The 21,941-nt window shown below is 54.3% G+C and overlaps 1 protein-coding gene across 1 annotated transcript in view; it reads right to left on the bottom strand.

Moving 5' to 3' along the window:
- The window catches only part of CDH23 (cadherin related 23), a 443,685-nt gene that overhangs the window by 381,342 nt on the left and 40,402 nt on the right, over positions 1–21,941 (bottom strand). The window contains exons 2-3 of the mRNA XM_029245124.1: positions 13,208–13,279; positions 6,747–6,824 (exon numbers count right to left, since the gene is read on the bottom strand). Coding sequence (XP_029100957.1) covers positions 6,747–6,824; positions 13,208–13,274 — 145 coding nt within the window. The 5' untranslated portion in view covers positions 13,275–13,279. The remainder of the gene's footprint in view (positions 1–6,746; positions 6,825–13,207; positions 13,280–21,941) is intronic.

The raw sequence follows: 21,941 nt of genomic DNA, 5'->3' as shown, positions 1-21,941 counted from the left end.
TTTGGAGGTCTGGGAGGGTCTGCCTGGGGAAGTCGGCTCCATGAGCAACCACCCTGGCGACACACAGAGGGACCAGGACCAAGGGGAGGGGAATCGGCAAGACATTGAACATCCACTCAGCCTTTCATTCTTCCTTCATCCCTCTACTCATCCGACCAGCAATTGTTGAGGCCCACTTTGTACCAAGTGCTGTGCTTGGCGCAGAGGACATGTGCCAGGAGGCTCAGCTTGCTGGGCTGTACAGTGGACATGATGCCACTTCTCTGGGATTCACTGTGAGGCTCTGGTCGGAGGCTGGCAGTCAATAAACGCTAGCTAATAGTATCGTTCTACAATCTTATATTACACATAAATACCAAAATGATAATTAATTGTAACATTGATATTAATTAAGATAATAAGTAAAAATGAACAGCCGATGGGGAGTTACACACAAATAACCATGATAGGACTTGCTAAGAGCTTTCATAGAGGTGAATTCAAAGCAAACAGAGGGTGGGGGATGGCGGAGGCTACGGCACCTCCCAGGGCAGGTGACATCTGAGCTACACCTGGAAAGATGAGTAGGGATTCACCAGGTAGGGAAGGGGAAAGGGCCGGAGGGACAGCGCAGGTGAGGGTGTGGCGGCGAGACAGAGCTGAGGTGTTGGGGTGCTGAGCGGTCCCCGTGATGGTGAGCAGGTGAGGAGTGGTAGGTGACAGGCCACGATAAAGAACTCTCACTCCTTTCTCTAGGCGCTTGGGAGGCTTTGGACTGGCGGTATTTAGAATTGGGATAGGAGGAGTGACCTTGGGACCCAGCCCCAAGGGACACTGTCCCCCTCCAGGACCTGATGAGTGAGGACTGGGGTGGCAGCCAAGGTAGACGGACTAGATGCCCTCCACCCACCCAGAACTCCTAAGTCAGCTCGGTGCCTCCAAGCCAGGTTTCATGCTGCTGCTTCTGTGTCCCTCCCTGGAGGCCAGACAGGGCTCGGTGCCCCGAGGGTCCCCAGCAAATATGCCACATACAGCCTGGGGTGGGCAGGCAGCTGGGGTGATTGAAAACATGACCCTCGCACGGTGTGGGCTTTGCCGTTCACAAGCGCAGGCACAAACAGCATCTGTGCCATCTGGGAGACATGCTCTCCTGGGCGCTCTCCCTGGGCAGCCATCCCTGTCATCACCAACACCTCGCTCCTGACACCCTGGGGAGGGGGGCCCCTGGCCTGAGACTCCAGAAGGATGGCGAGCAGGCATGGAGCCAGTCCCAGCCCCTGCTCTGGAAGGTTCCCCCCGCACTCACGAACTCCAGACTTCACTCCTCCCCCAAGGCACCTCAAGCCCCAGGCATGAGCCAGGCACGGGGTGGGGGTGGGGGGCAGGGGACATAGAGATGGCCCAGGCACCTGGAAGCATTCACAGGGCAACAGGGGAGACAGATGAGCAGCTAATAACAGCACTGCGACTGGGACTAATAGAGAAGGAGAAAGCAAAGGAAGCAGCCCTTGAACCCCGCCTGGAGAAAGCCAGGAAGGCCACACAGAGGCGGCAGCATGTGAACTGACTTGACTGACCAACGGAGGTTCATCACGTTCCAGGAAAAAGGAGCAAGAGGTAGGAACTCGCCTTTCCTGCTCGAGGAACTGCAGGGCGACCGGTGTGGCTGGGGTGGAGCGAGCTGGGGGTGTGGGGAAGGAGGTGAAGTCTGAGTGGTAGCGGGGCCTGGACTGCAAACAGCCTCGATGCCATTTAAGAGCACGGTTTTCACTCCAGGTGGGTGACGGGACTTGAGCTGACCTTGTGACAGGCTCTGTCTCAGGTGGAAAAGTACCACTTGGCTGGGAGGGTGAGAAAGGCTGCAGCAGGGCAGGGGGAGCAGGGGGACCGCAGAGACCATCGGGAAGCTGTTGGGATAATGCAGACTTGGCCTGTGGTGGTAGGAGGTGAAGCGGTGAGAAGTGAGAAGATTCTGGAAATATTTTGAAGATCAAGCCAAAAGGGTTTCCTGATGAACTGGATATGAGGTGGAGGGGGGGGGGGAAGGGAAGAGTCAGGGAAGACCCCAAGTTGCTGGTCTGAGCAACTGGAAGGCTGGAGTTGCAACTAACTGAGATGGGAAAGGCTGCAGGGAAGCAGGGGTTTGCAGGGAAGATTGGGAGTGTGGCTTTAGACTGAGGTTGAGAGCCTTTTAGACATCCACGTGGAAGTGGATGCAGAGGTGGTATATGAGCCTAAAATCTCTGGTGCGAGGAGGCCCAGGCAGAAGGTAGAAGCCTCAGGGCTGTCAGCACACAGGTAGTACCCAGAGCTACCAGACTAGGCATGGCACGGGAGTGAGAGCATGAAGAAGAGACAGAGGAGCTGGGCCCCAGGGCCCTCCAGTGCCAAGAGGCCCTGGAGAAGTGGAGGAACAGGTAAAGGAGACTGAGAAAGCACAGCCAGAGGTGATGTCCTGAAGGAAATAAAGGTAACTGCTGAAAGGCCACAAGGCCTGAGGATTAACGGTCAGCTTTAGCCACAGGGAGGTGGTCAGTGGTCCCGACATGAGCAATATTGGTGGAGTGTTTGGAGTGGATTGGGGAGGGCGATCGGAGACAGCATCCTTGCCCCCGTCCCTCATCCTAAAGGTGCCATGAGGCCATTCGCTGCCGACAGCCAGGGCCGAGGTGTGGGCTATGCCAACCAGTCTGACCAGGCATCACGTCTCCACTGTGCTCCTGCTCTGCCCCACCCAGGCTGGGCTCTGCTGCCAGTGACTGAGGTCCACGTCCGCAGAAGACAAACAGGGACAAGGGGGGCCTGGATGTTAACAGGCCAGGGGAAGGCAGAGCTACTTAATGACTTCATTTGGCTTCTGTCTTTTCCAGCTGGGAGATGGTCTACAAAAAGAATATCAGGCAGAGGGAACTGGAAGCTGAGACAGGAGGAGACAGAGATGGAACATGCAGCCTCCGCACGGGATTTCAGATGGCTGGGCCGAACCCTCCCATTGCGCTCCGCAGCACGTGGCCGCTGGCCCGCGGTCAGAAAGTGAGGCAAGAGCATGAAAAGTGGGAAGGCTCAGAAGGTTTGGGGTGAATGAAAGTCCCAATCTCTAACCCAGGAGAGCACACTCACAGAAATTACATTCTGATAGAGCCTGTAATCAAACTCTACCTTCCATTCTTAAAAGGAACTTAAAAATGAATTAAAACACTTAGGACACTGCCTCAAGCACTCAGTAAACATTGTTAGTATAATAATATATATTATATATATATATAGTATGTCATATGTTATGTTATCATTATTATTCTGTAAGGCTCCAGTGATCAAAATTAGGTGCAGTGGGTAGTAGTTGCAGGGACAGATTTCATAGTAACATTAGGAAGACGTTTTCATTCCCAGAACTGTCCCCACAGCACAGAAGTGAGCAGCCTGGTAAGATCATGAGTTCCCCTTCATTGGGGGTCCAAGCAGAAGCCGGATAATCTGTCCCAGAGCTGGAAGTTTGGTCTGCCCGCAGCTCTGACCTACTCCTCTGGTAAGCTGACATTTTCAGACTAGTTTGGTCTCTGGCTCTAGCCACTGGTACCAACCACCCCACTGGACCCAGCTCACCTATGTGTTTGTCTGTCCCCCTTACAAGCCCGTGGCTAGCAGGACAGTCCAACCAGCCATCCCTGGGACACACATAAGTTCTCTTCTGTGTAACAACAAAGCATTCTAGGTGTGGAAGCTTTGGAGTTAACTATAGTGTATGTATACAGCCCAACAATCCAGAAAGGAGACTATTCCATCCCATTTTACAGTTTGGAGCACTGAGATTCAGAGAGCAAAGGGTTAGTGAGAGGCAAGCCTCAAAGTCAAGTCTCTAGGCCACCCCATTCCACATGGCAGGCAAAGGGCCAGTCTCCTTGCCAAGCTATTTCCACCCTTACCCTCACCCTGGCCACTGCTGGTCAGAGGTCTGCACCCTGCTTTGTCCACGTGAGTCCATATGCATCCTCTGAATGGCCCAGGGCAAGTAGGTGACAGCACTCAGTGGAGGTTTCCAGGGCTGTGTTATCTGAGGGCCCAGAGATGTGACACCCTGGGCTAGCAGGACTGCCCCAGCTCAAGGCCACTGGGCCCATCTTTCCAATGCCCTCTCATTGGTGAGATGGGGAGATAGAGGCCCAGAGAGGGGAGGCACTGTGCCCAACGCCACACAGCAAGGAACAGAAACTGGGCTCATGACTTTCAGGGCAGAGCTGTGCTGCCCCACCCTGATGCAAAAGGAAGGGAGGAGGGCAGGAGGATGCGGTCCAGCTCAGCACTGGCCCCTGCCCAGACAGATGAGCAGAGCTGTCTTCCAGCTCACTGAACCCTCTCTCATTCCTGCGGCCTCCCAGAGCCAGGGATCAATCCCCACTGCATCAGATGCACCCCCAGCTCCGCCCCGTGCTGTGACTGCCAAACACAGCCATAATGGGGCTGAGTCCTGGGAGTTACTCCTGGAGGCCAGTTGATGCCTGCGTTTGCAAAAGACAATCAAGAACCAGAGCCAAAGGTACCTGGAGCAAGGCCTGCTGGAGGGCTCGCTGGGGGCGTCCAGCCCAGGGTGTATCACCACCAGCACCGGCCGAGCAATAGCCGCCCCTCCCAACCCCGTCACCCTCCCTGCAGCACAGGCACTCAGGGCGGAGCAGGGCAACGCAGGGCCACAGATGGGGTGACGGGGCTGGCGCCGCTCACCTGAGGGGGCCTTCGCCTCTCCCTGCCAGCAGCCCGGCTCAGTGAGTGGCTGGCCACACCTCTGCCTCAGGGGCCTGCCTGTCCCAGATATACTGCCTCCACCACAAAGGAATCTCCAGGAGGATGAGGTTCAAACAGACGCTTATGAAAATCAGCCACAGGAAATAGTGTGTGAAGCAATGGAAAGGACCCGTTCAGGACTCTGCTCAAGAGCCACCACCACCTCCCCCAACCTCTCCTGCTTCCTCCTGCTCTGCCCTGCCCCCAGAGGCACGACTCGGCCCACTTCAATCCCCACTGGGGCTTAACCAGACAGCCGACCTAGCCTCCATCACCCGCGACGCTGACTTCGAATTCCTCTCTGAATCCACAGCACCCAGGCCTGGCACAGGGGGCACCCCATCTATATCTGATAAACTGATGAATGAACTGGAAAGAGCAGAACCCCTAGTGGTGATAAACGCTGCTAACATTCATCTTTTATGGATCCACAGGCACTGGGCACCTCTCTGCTGGCTCCGCGCCGGCTGCACACCAGGTCTGGGCCTGCGGAGGAGCCAGCCACAAACACCACCCCCTGACCCAACTCAGAAGGGAGGAACCAGCTCAGCAGGGTCCCCAAGGGACTGCCGGCCGTCCTCTCCACCCCTCAGAAGGTGAGCTAAGCCTCTGGAAGGACATTCCAGAGAGGCAATCTGCCTCCTTCCTGGACACTTCAAACACCCAGATGCCCAGACACCAATCCCCAAATCCAGCCTCACGATGCTGATGCATGGGGCTGCTAACCATCAAAAGAGTGGCCACTTTCCACACGGTGGGTCCCCACAGCCCTAGACAGTGTCACTGGGCCATGGGGACAATCCCCACAATAGTCAGAATACCTGCTGTGCCCAGCACCTACCCACACAAGAAGGAAGAGTGGAAGGAAAGACCTCTGCAGGGGGCTTCTCATGCGCCCCTGCAAACAGCAGGGGAGAGTCTGGGGCCCACTAAGGCTCCCCTCTTCAAGCAGAGATTTTCTTTGAAGAATACTGCATCTATGTTTGGTCTTACACATATGAAAGAGTGCTTGAAATGACCTATTAGTTAAGTATCTTCACAGCCCTCCCCTCTCCAAGCCATCCTGCTTCATTTTCAAGTGTAAGTGATGCTCCAGAAAGATGCACCATGCTGGCTGCCGATGCATGCTGCTTCTGGCCCACAGCCCCACCCTGATACCCATGAAGCAGGCAGACCTGAGTGTAAGAAGCCCCAGGTTACAAGCACTTTCTCTAAAATGACACGGACAAGAATGAGACGACACAAGAGGGAGTGCTGGTGGAGGTGAGTGGCACCTCCTGGCGCTGTTTTCCTCCGTGCTCATAAGAACTAGCACCTTCCCGTCAGCACAGCTGCAAGATGGGTTTGTTCAATTCAACCCCATTTCCTGAGAAGCTTCAGGGTCCCTAGAGCTGAGCTAAGGCCATGGGGCTATGCGTGCCGACCTCCAGCTGCAGGTGTAGGAGCCGGGCCCTCGGGAGGGGCTCGTGAGCATAGACCTGGGTGATGAGGTGACTCAAGCTGGGGGCGGGTGGTGAGAAGCGGGTACCAGGATGCTCGTGATCGCTTCCTAGATATTTTTTTTTCTAATGACAAAAAAACAGGCATACTCAGTGCAGAAAACTCAGTAATCACGGAAAAGTACAAAAGGCTACAAAACAAACTCTACAAGAGCTTTCATCTTCAAATTTTCACAAGGAAGAGGAACGAGGCGTTTTGTAGGACACAATTAGTGCGGAAGTGAAAGTCAAGCAACTTGGGCTCAATGTGATAAACTCTTTGACACTGAGAACTCCTCTCTTTTGGAATAGGCCACCACAGGAAGTAATGAGTGTCCCATCCCTGCAGGCAACCAAGCAGAGGCCACACGAACACCCATCCGGGACCCCATGGAAGAGTTTCCAATAACAGGGGGAAGATCAGCTCAATCTCTAAGATCCCTTTCACCTGTGGGAAAGGAGCCCACCTCACGCCACCCAGCCTGCCCACCAGCCCTTGCGCCAACTCACCCACAGGCGTATCCTCACTGATCAGCAGGTATGTTTCAAAGAAGTGGTTGATGAAGAAGGGCAGTCGGTTCACCTGGCCTGGAAGTTAGAGGACAAGAGCATCAGTCAAGTACCCTCGTGCCAGCTCCATGCGTTCTGCAAGGGGCACAGAGTAGGGGCTCCAGTGGGCACTGAACCTGCTTCCAGTGCCGAAGACACCTTTCCAGGACCTTGGCAGCTCACTGTTCTGCCTCGAGGCACATGGGGAGTAACGCCAGTAGGCAGGCAGAAGGCTGTCAGGTCGTTCGCTCAGCAAGGCCACGAGCCACGTGTGGCTATGGAGACCTGGTCCACACCAGGATGTGCTGAAGTGTAAAATACACACAGGATTTTGAAGATGTTGTACGAAAAAGTGGGTGTGAAATATCTCACTCGTCTTTTATATTGATGACGTGGAAATGATAAGATTGTAGCTATACTGGATTAAGTCAATACATTATTAAAATGCGTTTCACCTGTTTCTGTTCTAATGCGCCTCTTAGAAAATTTCAGACCACACGTGTGGCTCACATTGTATGTCTACTGGGCCTCCCAGCTGTAGATAGACTGGGAGCTTGGCAAGGACAAGGGCTGTCTGCTGTGTTAAGTCCTGCAACCCTGGTGCCCAGGACAGGGCTTGGCACTTAGAAGGCCCTCAGCAGCTATTTGCCGTGTGAAGGAGTGGCCAGCGGATGCCATGTGATTAATACCAACAACAATGATAATAGCTGCCATCTACGGAAGCCTCCTCTGTACCAGCCGCTTATGCCATCTCCACCAGTCCTCACGGTCCAACATGTGCTGTCCCGTCTGCTTGTTACTACTGAGGAAAATGAGGCTTTGAGGGGGTAACTAGTAACTTGCCCAGGGTCACACAGCTGGTAAGTGTGGCATGGGCCGTACTGGAACCCAGACCTGGAAGCCTGTGCAGGTAACCCTGTACCACTCTGTGACAGCCTCAGGTTGGGGGCTGGCTCTGGAAGGGGACAGCGTGATACCGTCATGGGCTGAGGAATTTCATATCTATGAAGAGTCCCCCATATCACAAGTCCCTCACACAAAGCCTCCCCAAGGCTGGCTTCCTCTGTCCCCTGAGCAACCCCCCAGAGGCCTTCAGTAGTATGGTATAATATGAAATATATTTGGTCTCTGCCCCCAGTTCCTGGCACAGAGCTTCAAAACTCCTTGCAATTTCCAGAGTGATAGGAGTGTCTTTTGTTATATCCATAAGGAGCCCCCTTGACCACACCCAAGTTTATGCCAATGAGGTGATTTATTTTTTATCTTTAAATTTTTAAAAAAATTTTTATTGAAGTATAGTTAATTTATAATGTTGTGTTAATTTCTGGTGTACAGCAAAGTGATTCAGTTATACATACATATAAATATATTATTTTTCATATTCTTTTCCACTATATATAGTTTATTAAAAGATAGTAAACATAGCTCCCTGTGCTCTACAGTAGGACCTTGTTTATTTTATATATAGTAGTTTGTATCTGCTAATCCCAAACTCCTAATTCCCCACCCCCTCCTTTCCCCTTTGGTAACCGTGAGTTTGTTCTCTATGTCCATGAGTCTGTTTCCGTTTTGTAAATAAGTTCATTTGTGTCATATTTTAGATTCCACATATAAGCAATACCATTGGTATTTGTCTTTCTCTGTTTGACTTACTTCACTTAGTATGATAATCTCTAGGTCCATCCACGTAGCTGCAAATGGCATTATTTCATTCTTTTTTATGGCTGAGTAGTATCCCATTGCGTATACATGCCACATCTTCTTTACGCATTCATATGTTGATAGACATTTACGTTGCTTCCATGTCTTGGTTATTGTAAATAGTGCTGCTGTGAACATTGGGGTGCATGGATCTTTTCAAATTAGAGTTTTCTCTGGATATATGCCCAGGAGTGGGATTGCTGGATCATATGGTAACTCTACTTTTAGTTTTTTAAGGAACCTCCATGCTGTTCTTTGTAGTAGCTGCATCAGTTCACATTCCCACCAACAGGGTAGGAGGGTTCCCTTTTCCCAGTGAGGAGACTTTAGAGTGGAGCCTCTACAGAGAGCCTCAGGAAGGGGCTGATCACCGGAAAGACCAAGTGATAAGATGGGGAACTTTCAGCCCACCTCCAACCTCTAGGGAGGGGAGGGGAGCTGGAGATTTCCAATATTTGATGAGCTCCCAAGTTGGTGAACACATCCATGTGCTGGGAGGATGGCACGCCTGGAGAGGCATGGAAGCTCCACCCGACCCTACCCCCCCATAGCTTGCCCTGTGCATCTCTTCCATCTGGCTGTTCCTGAGTTGTATCCTTTATATTCAACGAGTAAATGTAAGTAAAGTATTTCCCTGAGTTCTGTGAGTCATTCTAGCTAACTGAACCTGAGAAAGGGTAGTAGGAAGCCCTGATTTATAGCCAGCTGGTCAGAAGTACAGGTGGTCCGGGACTCACCACTGGCGTCTAGAGTAGAGCTGAACCCTTAAATCTGTGGAATCTGGCACTAACTCTGGGTAGACAGCATCAGAATTGAATTGTTGGACACACAGTCGGTGTCTGGAGAGTTGGAGAGCTGGTTGTTGGTATTGGAAAACACCCCAGAAGGAGGCAAATGAGGGCACTTCCCCCTCTGCCCCTACCAACCAGGGATGGGGGAGCTGATCGGTCTCACATGGGGCCGACATCGTGCAGCACACACGTAAGCAGCTCCTGCTGGGTCTTCCAGGGGCCCTGAACATGGGTGGGCTGCAGCCCTCCCCTCCCTCATTTCTGCTGACCTGTCTCCCTCAGAGCTTGGGCCAGGCTCAAGAACACAGAGGCTAGTACTTCCCTCATTGCTGGAGACCTCCTAGTGGGGAGCAGGCAGAACTAATGGAATCTCCACCCCCACCCCCTCTGCTCAGGCACCCAAGCTGATGTCATTTCTGGTTCTGCAAGCACTGTAGCCTCTCTCTCCCCTCCTGGCCAGGACTTCTGGCCCTTTTGCCTTCACTTGCCAAATTCCTATTTATCCTTCAAGTTTTGCCTTAGATGTCCCTTCTTCCAGGAAGCCCTCCCTGACCACCACAACTACACATATGCACTCACCCACACACTTCCACCCTCTCATATGAGGAACCTAGGGCTCCTCACACACTGAAGAGCCTCAGAAAGGCTCAGAGGCCAGTGGTCAAGGGCTTCACCTTTGTTTGTAGTCTCCCTGTGCCTCTTTCTAGTCATATGACCTCCCCATGCCTCAGTTTACTCAGGTGTAAAATAACGATAACAATAGGACTTACTTCTTGGCTGTGTTGAGTATTAAATGAGATTACATACATAAAGCACTTAGCGCCGTGCTCCCGCACACAGCAAGCACTCGATAAATGGTAGCTATTATTAATATTGGTATTAATGACAGTGCTGCCTGCTCAGCCAGAGGGGGAGGCTTTGGATCCCTGCTGGGGGCTTTGGGCTCCCTTACGGAAAACAGCTGAGCCAGGGTAGAAGGCTCAGGGGCGACCAGGGAATTCGGCATGGGCTCAGGCTGGGGCAACGGGAGGGAAACCAGCCAGAAAGAACGTCACCTGCAGCAGCATCGTTCGTTTTCAAATTTTGTTTTACAGGACCTGCCGATAGTCAGCCACTGAGAGCTCTGCACGGGTGGCTGGGCAGAGCCTCGGGGACGTACGTCGCCTGCCACATACCAAGCAGGACCGTGATCTGGGAACAGGCTCCCACCCTAGGAAGCCCAGTGGCCTTGGGCTGCCAGTGGGGACTGGAAGGGTGATGCGAGGGTGGGAACGGGGGGTGCCCACAGGTCGCCTGTTCCCTTAAAAGACACTTTTAAGGCATGAAGGCTGTGTCCTCCAGAGGCAAACCGCTGCCTCAGGAGCTTTGAGGCCTCCGGCCAAGTGGGAACGTGAGTGCCCATGCGAGGGGAGGGGACAACGGGCGACTTCTGTGGAGGAACGAGAGCCCAGCTGCCCGCACCACGATGCACCCCTCTGTCCCCGCCCCACACATGCTCATTCCCTGCTTTGGCACCTACTGTTTGTTCTGCCCTGGACGCCTTCTCCCTGCATCCCTGGCCCACTCACACTTATCCTTCCCTACAAAGTAGATGCGGGTCCACCAGCTTTAAGTATTTATTTCAACACTGCTGTGGCCTCTCCCGCTGCGGAGCACAGGCTCCGGACGCGCAGGCTCAGCGGCCACGGCTCACGGGCCCAGCCGCTCCGCGGCATGTGGGATCTTCCTGGACCGGGGCACGAACCCGCGTCCCCTGCATCGGCAGGCGGACTCTCAACCACTGCGCCACCAGGGAAGCCCAAGAATCAAGTTTTTAACCACCACAGGCCTGAGGGGAGAAGGGAGACGGGGAGGCTCACACAGAAGGCAGATTCGAGCTGTGGTGCTGGATGACAGGCCTTCCACACGCGGCGAGGAATGGAAAGATCCCGGAAGGAAGCAAAGCTGGGCAGATGTGGAGGAGCGGAGCCGTCCAGGCACGTGATGTGGGAAGGACAAGGCATCCACCAGACCAGGAAGCACAGACTTCACTCAGAACCGTGGGATGGGACAGGGGATTCCTCTTAGGGCTTGAAGGACACTGGCAAGTGGCAGAGCCTGGACTGGAACCAGGAAAGCCCAACCCCAGCCCAGGCCCACCTGCCCAGGCCTCTGAAGGCACAATGGTTCTCGCTGAGGTCCATGTTGGGCACAGCCCTAGACCCCGCCCTCAACTCATGACAGGGAAGGTGCACAGGACAGGGAGCACAGCGCGGCGACCAGGTGAGGCCTTGTACGCCCTGCCACTCGCTGCTGTGTGGCCTGGGCAAATCGCTCTACCTCTCTGGCCACCGTTTCCCAGCCTCAAGATGAAGACAAAAAGCCCTCACTGCCCTCTCACCCTGCCTCCCTGCCAGAGGTGTCCTGTGCACGGCGTCACTGTTATGATGGCTGCTGCAATTTGGATGCGTGAGCCGCCTGTGATCTAGAGAGCTCAAGGGGAGACGGCACCTCTTCTAGGAAGGCAGCCAAGCTGTTAGCACCTGTTATATTTCTTTTTAACGGGGAGGGCGGGGGAGGGCATGAGTGTCCAAGGTCACAGAGTCCCTGAGGAGTCTGAGGACACCAACAAGCAAACCCAGAGGGTCAGAGCTGAGGGTCTCGGGTGCCCCTCACTGAGCCCTCCCCGAATGGGGCTTTACAAAGGAGAAACTTGACACCTGGAGAAGCAGCTGGCCCAGGGGTGGAAAGAGGGAGGGTCTGAGACCCCTTGTGGCTCTGCCCCTGAGAGGCTTTGAGGCTGTGCCATAACCCTGCGCTGCTTGGATGGGAGTGAGCTCCCCATCACAGGGGCATTCCATCAGAGATCCCTCCCAGCATGGAAGCCAGGAGACCGGACCTTCAAGTGACTCTCGGGCAGCAGGATGCCAGCAGCAGTCCACCAAGCATGAAGCTCTGGTTTCCTCCAGAGGCTCCCGGCTCCCTGGAGTGAGAGAAGGAGCTGACGCCCCTCAGGAATATGTTTGCCTGTGTCGCCAGGCACGCTCTGCCCATAGCTCTTCCCTGAGGACACCCTGATCCCGTGGGACACCGAGCCAGCTGTGCCTGCTGTCCTGGCCTTCCTTCGTGCACACCAGAGCTGCTTTGCTCCCGGTGTCCAGGAGAGGCAAATGCCCAGGCCTTTCCTGGCCTCCTCCGTGGGCGCTAAAGCTGGCACTGACCTGGCTGCTGCAAGGCCGGGGGAAGGAGGGCTGCCCGCCCTGCAGAGAAGAAAGACTCCTGGCAGCCGCACCCTCGCTCAAACTATTCCCTCCTCCAGGGTTCCCTTCTTCCCTCTCCCCCCTTTAAAACGACTTCTCAGTCTTCAGAGCCCAGATGAAACGTCTCCCTTCTGGCTGGGTCTCTCCTGTGCCCGCAAGTTCAATTAATCTTTTCTTCTGATGGGCTTCTCTGGAGCTCTGTACATCCTTTATTACCACTTTATCCACCCTGCTTAGAGCAATCCTATCTGTGTCTTTCTCCCTGGTGAGCCCCTGAGCGCCCGAGAATGTCATTTCTTCCATACCCCCAGAGTTGGACACAGTAGGGCACACAGTGTCACACAGTAGGTGCTCAAAAGACAACTGTGAAACCGACTAGAACTGGGGCCAGTCCCCGCATCCCAGAAGAAGGACAGTTCACGGCCATAGATGCCTCCCCTTAGAGCTCAAGTATTTCTCAAGTATTTCTCCTCCCCTTCCCTCATGTGTCCCAGGCCCTGGAGATGGCTGGTATTTTCAGCCCTGTGAGGGCTGCAGAAGCAACTGAGGCCCAGAAAGGGAAGTGAGTGCCCAGTCACACACACGGCAAGGCAGGGTCTTGAGAGTCCCAGAGCACAAACGCCAACCACACACCGTCCAGCCTGGCCTCCCATGCTCGCTGTGGGGAGAGAAGGCGGAGGACTGAACTTACCACAGCATCCAGAGATCAGCACAGACAGCCAGACCACGAGGCAGCTGGAAGCGACGTGGCACCTCATGGCTCCTGGGGACAAAAGGAGGGGAGGGTGAGAAACGTCCTATTGGAGCGCCTGCTCTTGCAGGCTGTGCAGCGCTGCCTTAGCCCTGCAGCTCTGGGAGAATTGGGCTTGAGAAGGGAGGAGAGAGAATCGGTGCAGACGGGGGGGCGGGGCACATGGGGAAGAAGACAGGGTCTGTACCCTGGGGTTCTGTCATTGTCCAGTGCTGAGAGTGGTGTGGCACGACTGGGCTGAGGGCATGGGCAACAGTCCCCTCTGTGCCCTCGTGGAGGCCGACTGCACGGCTTGTGGGCAGGGCTCAGGGGGCACAGGGACAGGTTTGTGACACATGCGGGGCTCAGTGGGCAGAGGGAGGGGCTGCTGCCTCTATCCTCCAGGACAGCATCCCTCGAGGGCGGTGGAACCTGGCTTAGTGGGGACAGAGTTAGGAGGTGGGTGCTGAGCAGGAACCCAGGGGTCTCAGAGCGGGTCGGCAGCCGCCACCCACCCCCGCCCCGCCAGCCAAAGTGCCCAATGAACATGTCTTTTCCTGTTTTTATATCTGCAATATCATCTCATAACCTTGGATATGAAAGCAGCCCCCAGGCCATGGTGTCCAAAGAGGCACAGAGAAGGGAGGTAACCTGACCAGGGCCCTCCAGCAAGTCTGTGGAAAGCTGGAGCCGGACTTTTCTCTCTAGCTAAGCTCTAGAGAGAGCTGGGGTCCAGCTGCCAGAGGCTTAGCAAAGCAAGCTCCCATCTCTAAGTGTAGTGGGGTGGGGGTTGCGGGTGGGCGGCGGGAGGGCTGCTCCCTCCCGTCGCGGCCGTGGCCTGCCCGGCCCCATTACAGCAGGGCCACGGCCCTCTGGTTCCTTCTTACGCCCGCAGCGGCTCCGGAGCAGGCCTCCCTGGAGACCAGCAGTGACACCGGGAGGGGCCCATGCTCCTCAGCTGGGGATCCCTGCCTTCCGCTAACGCTGTCTCACCTCCGTGTCTCAGCTCACGGCCCACTCACCTCTGCATCCCCACAGCCTAGCCAAGGGCCCACACATCCTCCTTCAGGGAGCACCTACTGTGCACCTTGCCTGGGAGGCATTAGCCTCCCCGGTTCACAAGGTGAGGTCTGAAGGCCGAGAGCCGTTAAACAATCTGCTCAGAGACCCCCAACTAGTGAGTGGTGGGGTCAGCATCTGGACCCAAGTTGACATGCCACCTCCCTCATCGTTAAATGCTCAGGAAAGCCTTGGGGAGGAGAAGGGAGTTGAAGAAAAGGGTTTTGTGGAGAGACTTCACATCTCTGCAAGACCTCGGGGCAAGGGCTTCCGAAAGGGCACAGGGCTCAGATCTCTCAGTTCCGGACCCGGAGCCAACTCCCTCTCCCAGCCGGGTGCCAAGTGGAGGATGGATCCTGTCCCACACCACACACAATGGCCCGCGGTGCCCTCGTGTTTTCCTTGAATACTGTACTTAAAATGTTCTAATTACCAAGTATGAAACAGTGACGTGCGAAATAAAAGATTCTAAGATGTTGTCATGTAATAAAAGACAAGTGCCCATCATATCCCTGTATTTCCACCCCTTTGTGCTTCCGGAGGTCAGCAGCCTATCACAGGGGCAGGCGGGGCATACAAATGAGGAGACCCCGGTGGGGGGAATGGTGGTCATTTGGAGGCCGGCACTGTCCAAGGCGGCAGCCGCTGCAGTATTTCAGCCAAGAGGGAATGTGGGTGCAGTGTGCCCAGAGCTTCTGATTTTCCTCAGTGAAAACCTGGACGTCTGGTTTTTACTACGAATCCAATTTGTAAATGTTGGCAAATAATTCCATTTTCATGAGCCAAACGTGACCTGTCTGATGGCCAGGGTGGGCAGCTTGGGCCTGGCGTGCGTCTACGAGGCCCTTCTCCACACCCAAGCAGATATGTTCACGTTACAAAGGCGTACGAGTGGTGTGGTTGCTGTTTCCCTTTAGGACGATGAAGTTACCCTCTACACAAAAGAAACTCACTTCTCTCATGTCGTAATAATTCACAGACAGCCCTCCAGGTCAACACTGCCACATCCACTTCCTCCATTTTCAGAGCTAGATAACAGTTCATCGTATGGACGTTTCATCATGGAGACAAACATCCCCTATTGTTGGGTATGTGAGTGTTTACAGGTTCTTGCCACACAGGCAATGTCACCGTGGACATCTCTCTGCATGTAACTGTGCTGGGACTTTGCTCTCAATCCTGGTTCTCCAACAGCGGCATTAATGGGCCAGTTAAATAGAACACAGAGCACGTATGTAAACTTTTCTTAGCCACTGTCATATTACCTTCTGTAAAGACTGTGGCAATTCCCACTCCATCTAGAAGTGTATGAGAGGGCCTCTGTGCCCACCTGGAAGTGATCCCTCTTTTAAATGGCTGCCAATTGGAAGCATGAAAAATGGAATGGCCTTGTTGTTTTAATTTGCATTTCCCTAACTACCAGTGAGGTTGAGCACGACGCCTTTTTCTAAATGTTCAAACCACTTTCCATCTGTTATCTTGCATTAGCCTACCGTATGCTGCAAAGAAGCTAGCCAGCATCACAAGCATTATCCCTGATTTACAAGAGGAGAAACCGAGGCACAGAGCAATTAAGTGACACTCTGACATCTCCTAGTGAGTGAGTGTCTTTTAAAAAAAAATCTCCAGCCCTCTGCCTTTGGAAACCAGCTGTTATGAGAATTAAACAACATCTGCTGAGAAGATCGTCCACGAGCAGCTGGGAGTGCACACCGTTCTGCTGGGCGCTGCAGGAAGTCTGCAGCGGAAGAAAGGAAGGAAGAAAATGAACACTTACTAGGCAACTCCCACAAGCCTGGGATTTTCACAGGTACGACTTTATTCAAGCTTCCCAAGTATCTCTAAAATGTAGTTGTTATCGTCCCCATTTTACAGATGAGGAGATTAAGGCTCAGAGAGGTCACCTAGGATTGGACCCGAGTCCCACGCCATTTCCATCACGGCATGCTGCTGCCCACCCCCTTCCTAATCTGTGAAGGGGAGGCGTGGCCCCTCCCTCAAGGAGGACAGTACACAACACAATAGACGCAGGATGAATGTGACACAAAGAAGTGAGCCTGTGTGCACAACACACACGAGTGCATGATGCACCTCACTTCCCACGAGCTGGCTCAGGCTCTGACGCTGCTGGGCACACTGTCCCCATCCTCTCTCCTTAAATGTCTGTTTCCCCTTCAGAGGCACTCACACTGCCTCAGTGCCCCCCTTCTGTCAGTCAAGGGCAGCCAAACACAGCCCTCACTTGACGGGATGGGCAGAGGCCACTTCTGGAGCATCCAACAGCAGGGACAATCTTTGTTCCATCCTGACTCTCCATTCTTGCCTTGGGGCAAGGTGGCACAGACGCTAGGTCGAGGGGACACAGGCTCCAAAGGGTGAAGCAGAGTGGGCAGGACCAAGTGGGTCCATCTTACTACTGGGTTTTCCCGGAGATCCCAGATCTTATTCTTCCTCTGGTCCCTCTGGCCAAGAGGAGGAAAGCAAGGTCCAGAGAGAACAGAGGCTAGTGGCGATGGGAAGAGGCCCGTGGGCCCCAACCTCCACGCCAGGTGTTGCGATACATGCTGCCTTTGCCTGCCGGCATTCCCTAGGTGCTGGGGCTGCAGCAAGTGGCATGGGTCCCCCGGCATTGCCTGACCTCGCTCCGCCCTGCGAAACAGCTGTTCCCCCAGCCTCCAGGCCTTCCCATCTCCTGGCCAGCAGAGCTCCATGGCCTTCTCTACCATGCAAGGCTGTGCCACCCTCAGGATTCAGCCTGAGCTCCCACTGACCCTCACCTGTCCCCACTGGACCAGGAAAGATAGACACATACCCTTCTGTGCTGGGCTTCCTGTCCGGCCTGGTATAAGTCCCAGAGGTACAAGCAGGGTTAGAGCCGGCTGTCCCAAAACCCATTCTCACAGGAAGCTTTCCAGAAATCTCTCAAACATACCCACTGCCAAGAAGACCCAAAGCCAGGACCCAAAGCCCTCAGGCTGCCAATTTCCAACATCCGTTTTCATGCCAAGCCCTGAAGCAGGCACTGTGGGAGGGATACAGGGTCATGAGAAAGGCTGGCAATGCATGTGAGATATCAAAAAGCACCTGTGCCTGTCACTGCCCAGGGCCATGCAAAGAGAGAACTCCTGAGCCTTCTAGGGGAGCTGAGATGTGAGCTGCACAGAGTTCAAGGATGCATACTGCTAACACTTACTGAGCACATAGTACATGCCAGCCACCGTGGTGTGTAGTGTGTCCTACATGCTGGGGCTTGGAGAGGTTAAACAACTTGCCCAAGGTCACACAGCCAGTAAGTGCTCAAGCCCAAGGTCTCCCAGCCTCAGCCCCAACCCTTGCTGAGCTCAGACACGTGCCCCAGGGCAGGCCCACACTGAGGGCCTGGTGGGAAGGCCCTGGGCAGGACCCTGCATCTACTCAGAGGCTATTAAGCCAGACCTGGGTGAGAATACAACATGCTCCATAGCCACAGTATACAGGAGCCAGCAGCAAGGCCAAGTGCGTGTGCCAAAAGAAGAGGTACAACTAGGGCTGGTGAGCAGGCTCCTGTTTAGTCTGCCCTTCTCCGTTGACATCTGACAGGCACTGCCCCTGGAACCAGTACCAATGAGACAATGCACGCACCATCAGGGGTGACCAAGTCCTCCCTCCGCACCCCCCACGCCTCCTCCAGCACCATCCCCTAGAGGTTCACACCTTTGTCCCTGGAGGGAGCAGACTACAGAATTTCCCAGATTCAAGGCAGCGACCCTGCCCACACTGGCCTTCACCTTGTCCTGTCATCAGCCCATAATGACCTGCTGCTCATGGAGGCCTGGGCTGAGGGCCAGCAGGGGGAGGCTCTGGCCGGTGGCACACTTACAGCATCCCGGGACTCACCCCCACATAGGAATCACCTCCTCCCCAAATAAAATCAAAGCCTCCACCTACACCTGAGAGAGCTTATGAGCTACACGGAGAGGTGTGGCCCCATTGCACATGTCTGCCCCGACATCACCGGCTGTGGGCCAGGCACTGCGCTAGACAGCGGCCTAGAGAAGAGAACAGGCTGATGACCTGGCGGGGGTGGGGAGCTGGCACGCCTAAGCGAGCCCAACACAGAGAGTCGGTGAACAAGTTCTACAGTGAGTTCGGGATGGTAAGTGCTAAGGAAGGAAGGCAGGAGCGCGGCAAGAGGTCTGAGTACCACTGAAGGTGATGTATGAACCAACACATGAGGAGGCAAGAGAATGAGCTGTGTGGTTATCTGGGAGAAAGGCCTTCTGGACAGAGGCAACAGCCTTTGCAAAGGCCCTGGGGCAAAACGTGCTAGCATGCCTGAGGAACGGCGAGGAGGCCAGTGTGGCTGAAGCGGTGTGCACAGTGGGGAGAGTTGTAAGAGATGAGGGCAGAGAACAATGGGACCACCATGGGCACCTTGTAAACCACGGACATGAGTAAACTGGGAGTCGTGGTCTTCAGACAGCCAAGAGGGATGAGAGTGACTCAAGGTTTAAATGAGAACTCTGGCTGTGGAGTTGAGGACTCACAGTAGGAGGCAAGGGCAGATACACGCAGACAGTTGTGGAGGCTACCACAGTGATGCAAGCCACAGATGCCGGGGGCTCCAGCAGGGTAGGGGTAGCGGGTGTGAGATCTGGCAGACTCCGGGCATTTTCAGAGTACAGCTAAGAGGGTTTCTTGCTGGAGAGGATATAGCTGTGCTAGAAAGAACTGAGCACAGGGTTTTGGCCCAAGCACCTGGGAGGATGGAGATGCGATTAACCAGGACAGGGGAAGGCTGCGGGTGGGACCAGCTGAGGGGCAAGATCTGAAGCTCAGGTTGGGGCACGGTGAGTTTGGAATGGCTGCTGACAGCCAAGTAGCAATGCTGGATGGGGCAGGAGGATACCCTCAACTAGAGTTCAGGCCTGAGGTGGCGCTAGAGATGTGAATGCGGGCGTCATGGGCACTTGAAGCCACCAGAGGGACATGATCACCAGGGCTCCTGCACCCTCAAGCTGAGGCAACTTGGCTGAGAATCAATCAATATTTGAAATCTGTATGAAGAGCCTGAAGGCGTGTACACCCTCGTGGCCCAGCGATTCCACTTCCAGAACTTTAGCTGAGGAAATCGTCACGGCCGAGCACGGACACTCAGCCACAGAACATTCGCTGCTGTGTTATTTATGACAACAGAACAGCCCAGACAGCCAAGGGGGACTGGTTCAGTTGTGGGATGTCCACAGGAAGCGCTCAGAGGATTGTGTACGGCTGTGTACATGTGTGAGTGTGAGTGTGGGGGGGGGCACACGTACAGGACTGTTACGTGAAACAGTGGTTTCATCTGGTGAGTTTATGGCTGACTTTATATTCTTCTACATACGATTTTCATTTTCCTCATTTTCTATAATAAACATTCAATGTTTTAACAGTCAGAGACCTAGCTTGTGTCCACCCTACCAAAACGTTGCCAGCAGCCTGTGAACAGACAGACAACTCTGATTAGAAAGTTCCTTCCTATGCTCTGCTGAACTTCCCTGAGGCCCGCGGTCCTAGGTCTGAATGCCACAGGAGACCCTCGGAGCTGGGCGGATCCTCAGGTTAACCGTACCCCTCTGAAGCTGTTCAGACCCTTCTAGGGACAGGAGTTCACTCCCTCCCGGGAAGTGGGTCCCAGCTCTGAGGCCCTGCCTCTCTGCCCTGCCAGCCCAGCCAGGCTACCTTCCCACACCGCGGGGAGGAGGTCTGATGAGGCCCATCACGGACGACTTCCCCCTGCTCCGCCCACGGAGATGCATTAGCAACAGAGTGGCTAAAGCCCAGGCCTTGGAGACCAGGCCCAGGTCTGAAGCTTGGCCCTCTCCTGAGGGTTGTCTCCCCGGGTGGGGGGTCAGGGGGAGGTCCTGAAATTTAAAAGTAAAACGAGTGCCCTAATGTACTCATCCACTCTCTCACATCTGCAAACTGGGCTCTGTGAACTGCAGCAGGGGGCCCTGGCCCAACCTTGGAGGGCCCCTCCTTCCTGTCTCCCCTTTCCCCAGGCTGGAGGGAGCCAGGTTCCTCTCAAACCCCTCCCGATCCGCAAGGGTTTCATCAAATGCCTTTGCACCAAACCCGAGATGCAGCCCATCGCAGCCTGGCTTCCTGGACAGACTAGAAAGCATGCTCGTTGGAGCAAAGCACTCTCTCCTCTTCCGGGAAACCAGCCCACTCTGGGCTCAGCGCCTGCGCAGGCCCTCCTGTTACCGTTGCCCACCTCTCCCCGCAGCCCAGTCAGGAGACGCAGGGGCAGAGGGTGCACTCAGCACGCCGACAGGCAGTGCTTTCCATCCCAGCAGGCAAGGGGACAGAGCAGAGGGGGAGGGAAAGGGCAGGAGGGGACACCTGAGCATTTCAGCTTCTCAGGATTGAGAGATTTTCACAGCAGGGTGCCACGATTTCGTTTGAACTGTTATGAATTCCCATAAAATCAGACGCACTCAACTTTGAATAGAAATACAGAAATACACTGCAGAAATCAAAGACAATTTGGGGATTATTCATCACCACTACACACAGAGATGTTGGTGCGTGCAAGGAGACATCTGCAGGCACACCGTTAGGGCCACGGATGGCCACACTTCAAAGCCCGCACCATCCAGGCCACTGTCTGGGGAGGCTGCTAGGATGGAAGGTCGCTTACAGGGACCCTACTTGGAAGGAGGGAAAAGACCACCCTGTGGCCATTATATTCTTGTGCCCTTCCCTGGGTCCCTCCCCAAAGCTCCCACTGAGTGAAGCAGGGGTGGGGGGGGGAGGAGGTGAGCCAAGCAGGGCTGCGAGGGGCACAGCCTGAGACCCCCATGGTGGCGTGTCAGGTGGTCCAGCATCCTCCACAGGAGGCTAGGTGTCTTGAGTCCCCTCAACCTATACTTTTTAAAAAATCATTCAGCAGGAACTATGTTTTATTCTGTCCTTTCTGGAAGTCATACACAGACAGGGTAAATAATTGTACAGGAGGATGTAGCGCAGGAAGTGAGTCTCCTTTCTACCCAAGCCCACACATGCCCAGAGGCAATCAAGAATTCCTCAGGTACTGTAGGTACACGTAAGGATATAGCACATAGGTCTCTCCTCCTCTTAAAGAAAAAAAATCAAGTGGTATTCATGCTATGCTACTCCTAGGTGTTTCTCATGGCAGTGTATCCTGAAGATGGCTCTATCTCAGTACACACAGAGCTGCCTTGCTCTTTTCGGTAGCTGTGGAGTGTTCTATACAGGGGGACCATAATTAACCTCTGCTGATGGACATTTAGTTTGGTTTAAACCTTTCGCATTAACGAATGAAGCCACAATGAATATCCTTTTTCCCATGTCTATACACCGTGTGAAGCGGGAGATTTTCATATTTTTATAGCTGTTGACAAACTGCTCTCCAAAGAGGGTGCCCGAAGTTGCACTTCCTCCAACAATTAGGAAAGGGCCAGTTTCCCGATACCGTCACCAGCACTGGGCACTCACTCTACTTCTGAGTTCCAGAAAAGGCAGCTGAGGCTCCTGATCCTCAGATCCCCAGTCCCATCAGGGTGGGGAGGAAGAAGAGAGTTGATCAAGGTCACCTTTCTCCTATCTCCCGACTCACCAGCATGGTAACAGCCAACAGACCCTGGCCCAGCTC

Source organism: Monodon monoceros, unplaced genomic scaffold, assembly GCF_005190385.1.
Source record: "Monodon monoceros isolate NGI ecotype Baffin Bay Population unplaced genomic scaffold, NGI_Narwhal_1 Super_Scaffold_4, whole genome shotgun sequence".
In the NCBI taxonomy this organism is placed as follows: Eukaryota; Metazoa; Chordata; class Mammalia; order Artiodactyla; family Monodontidae; genus Monodon; species Monodon monoceros.
This window is presented reverse-complemented; position numbering and strand designations above follow the sequence as displayed.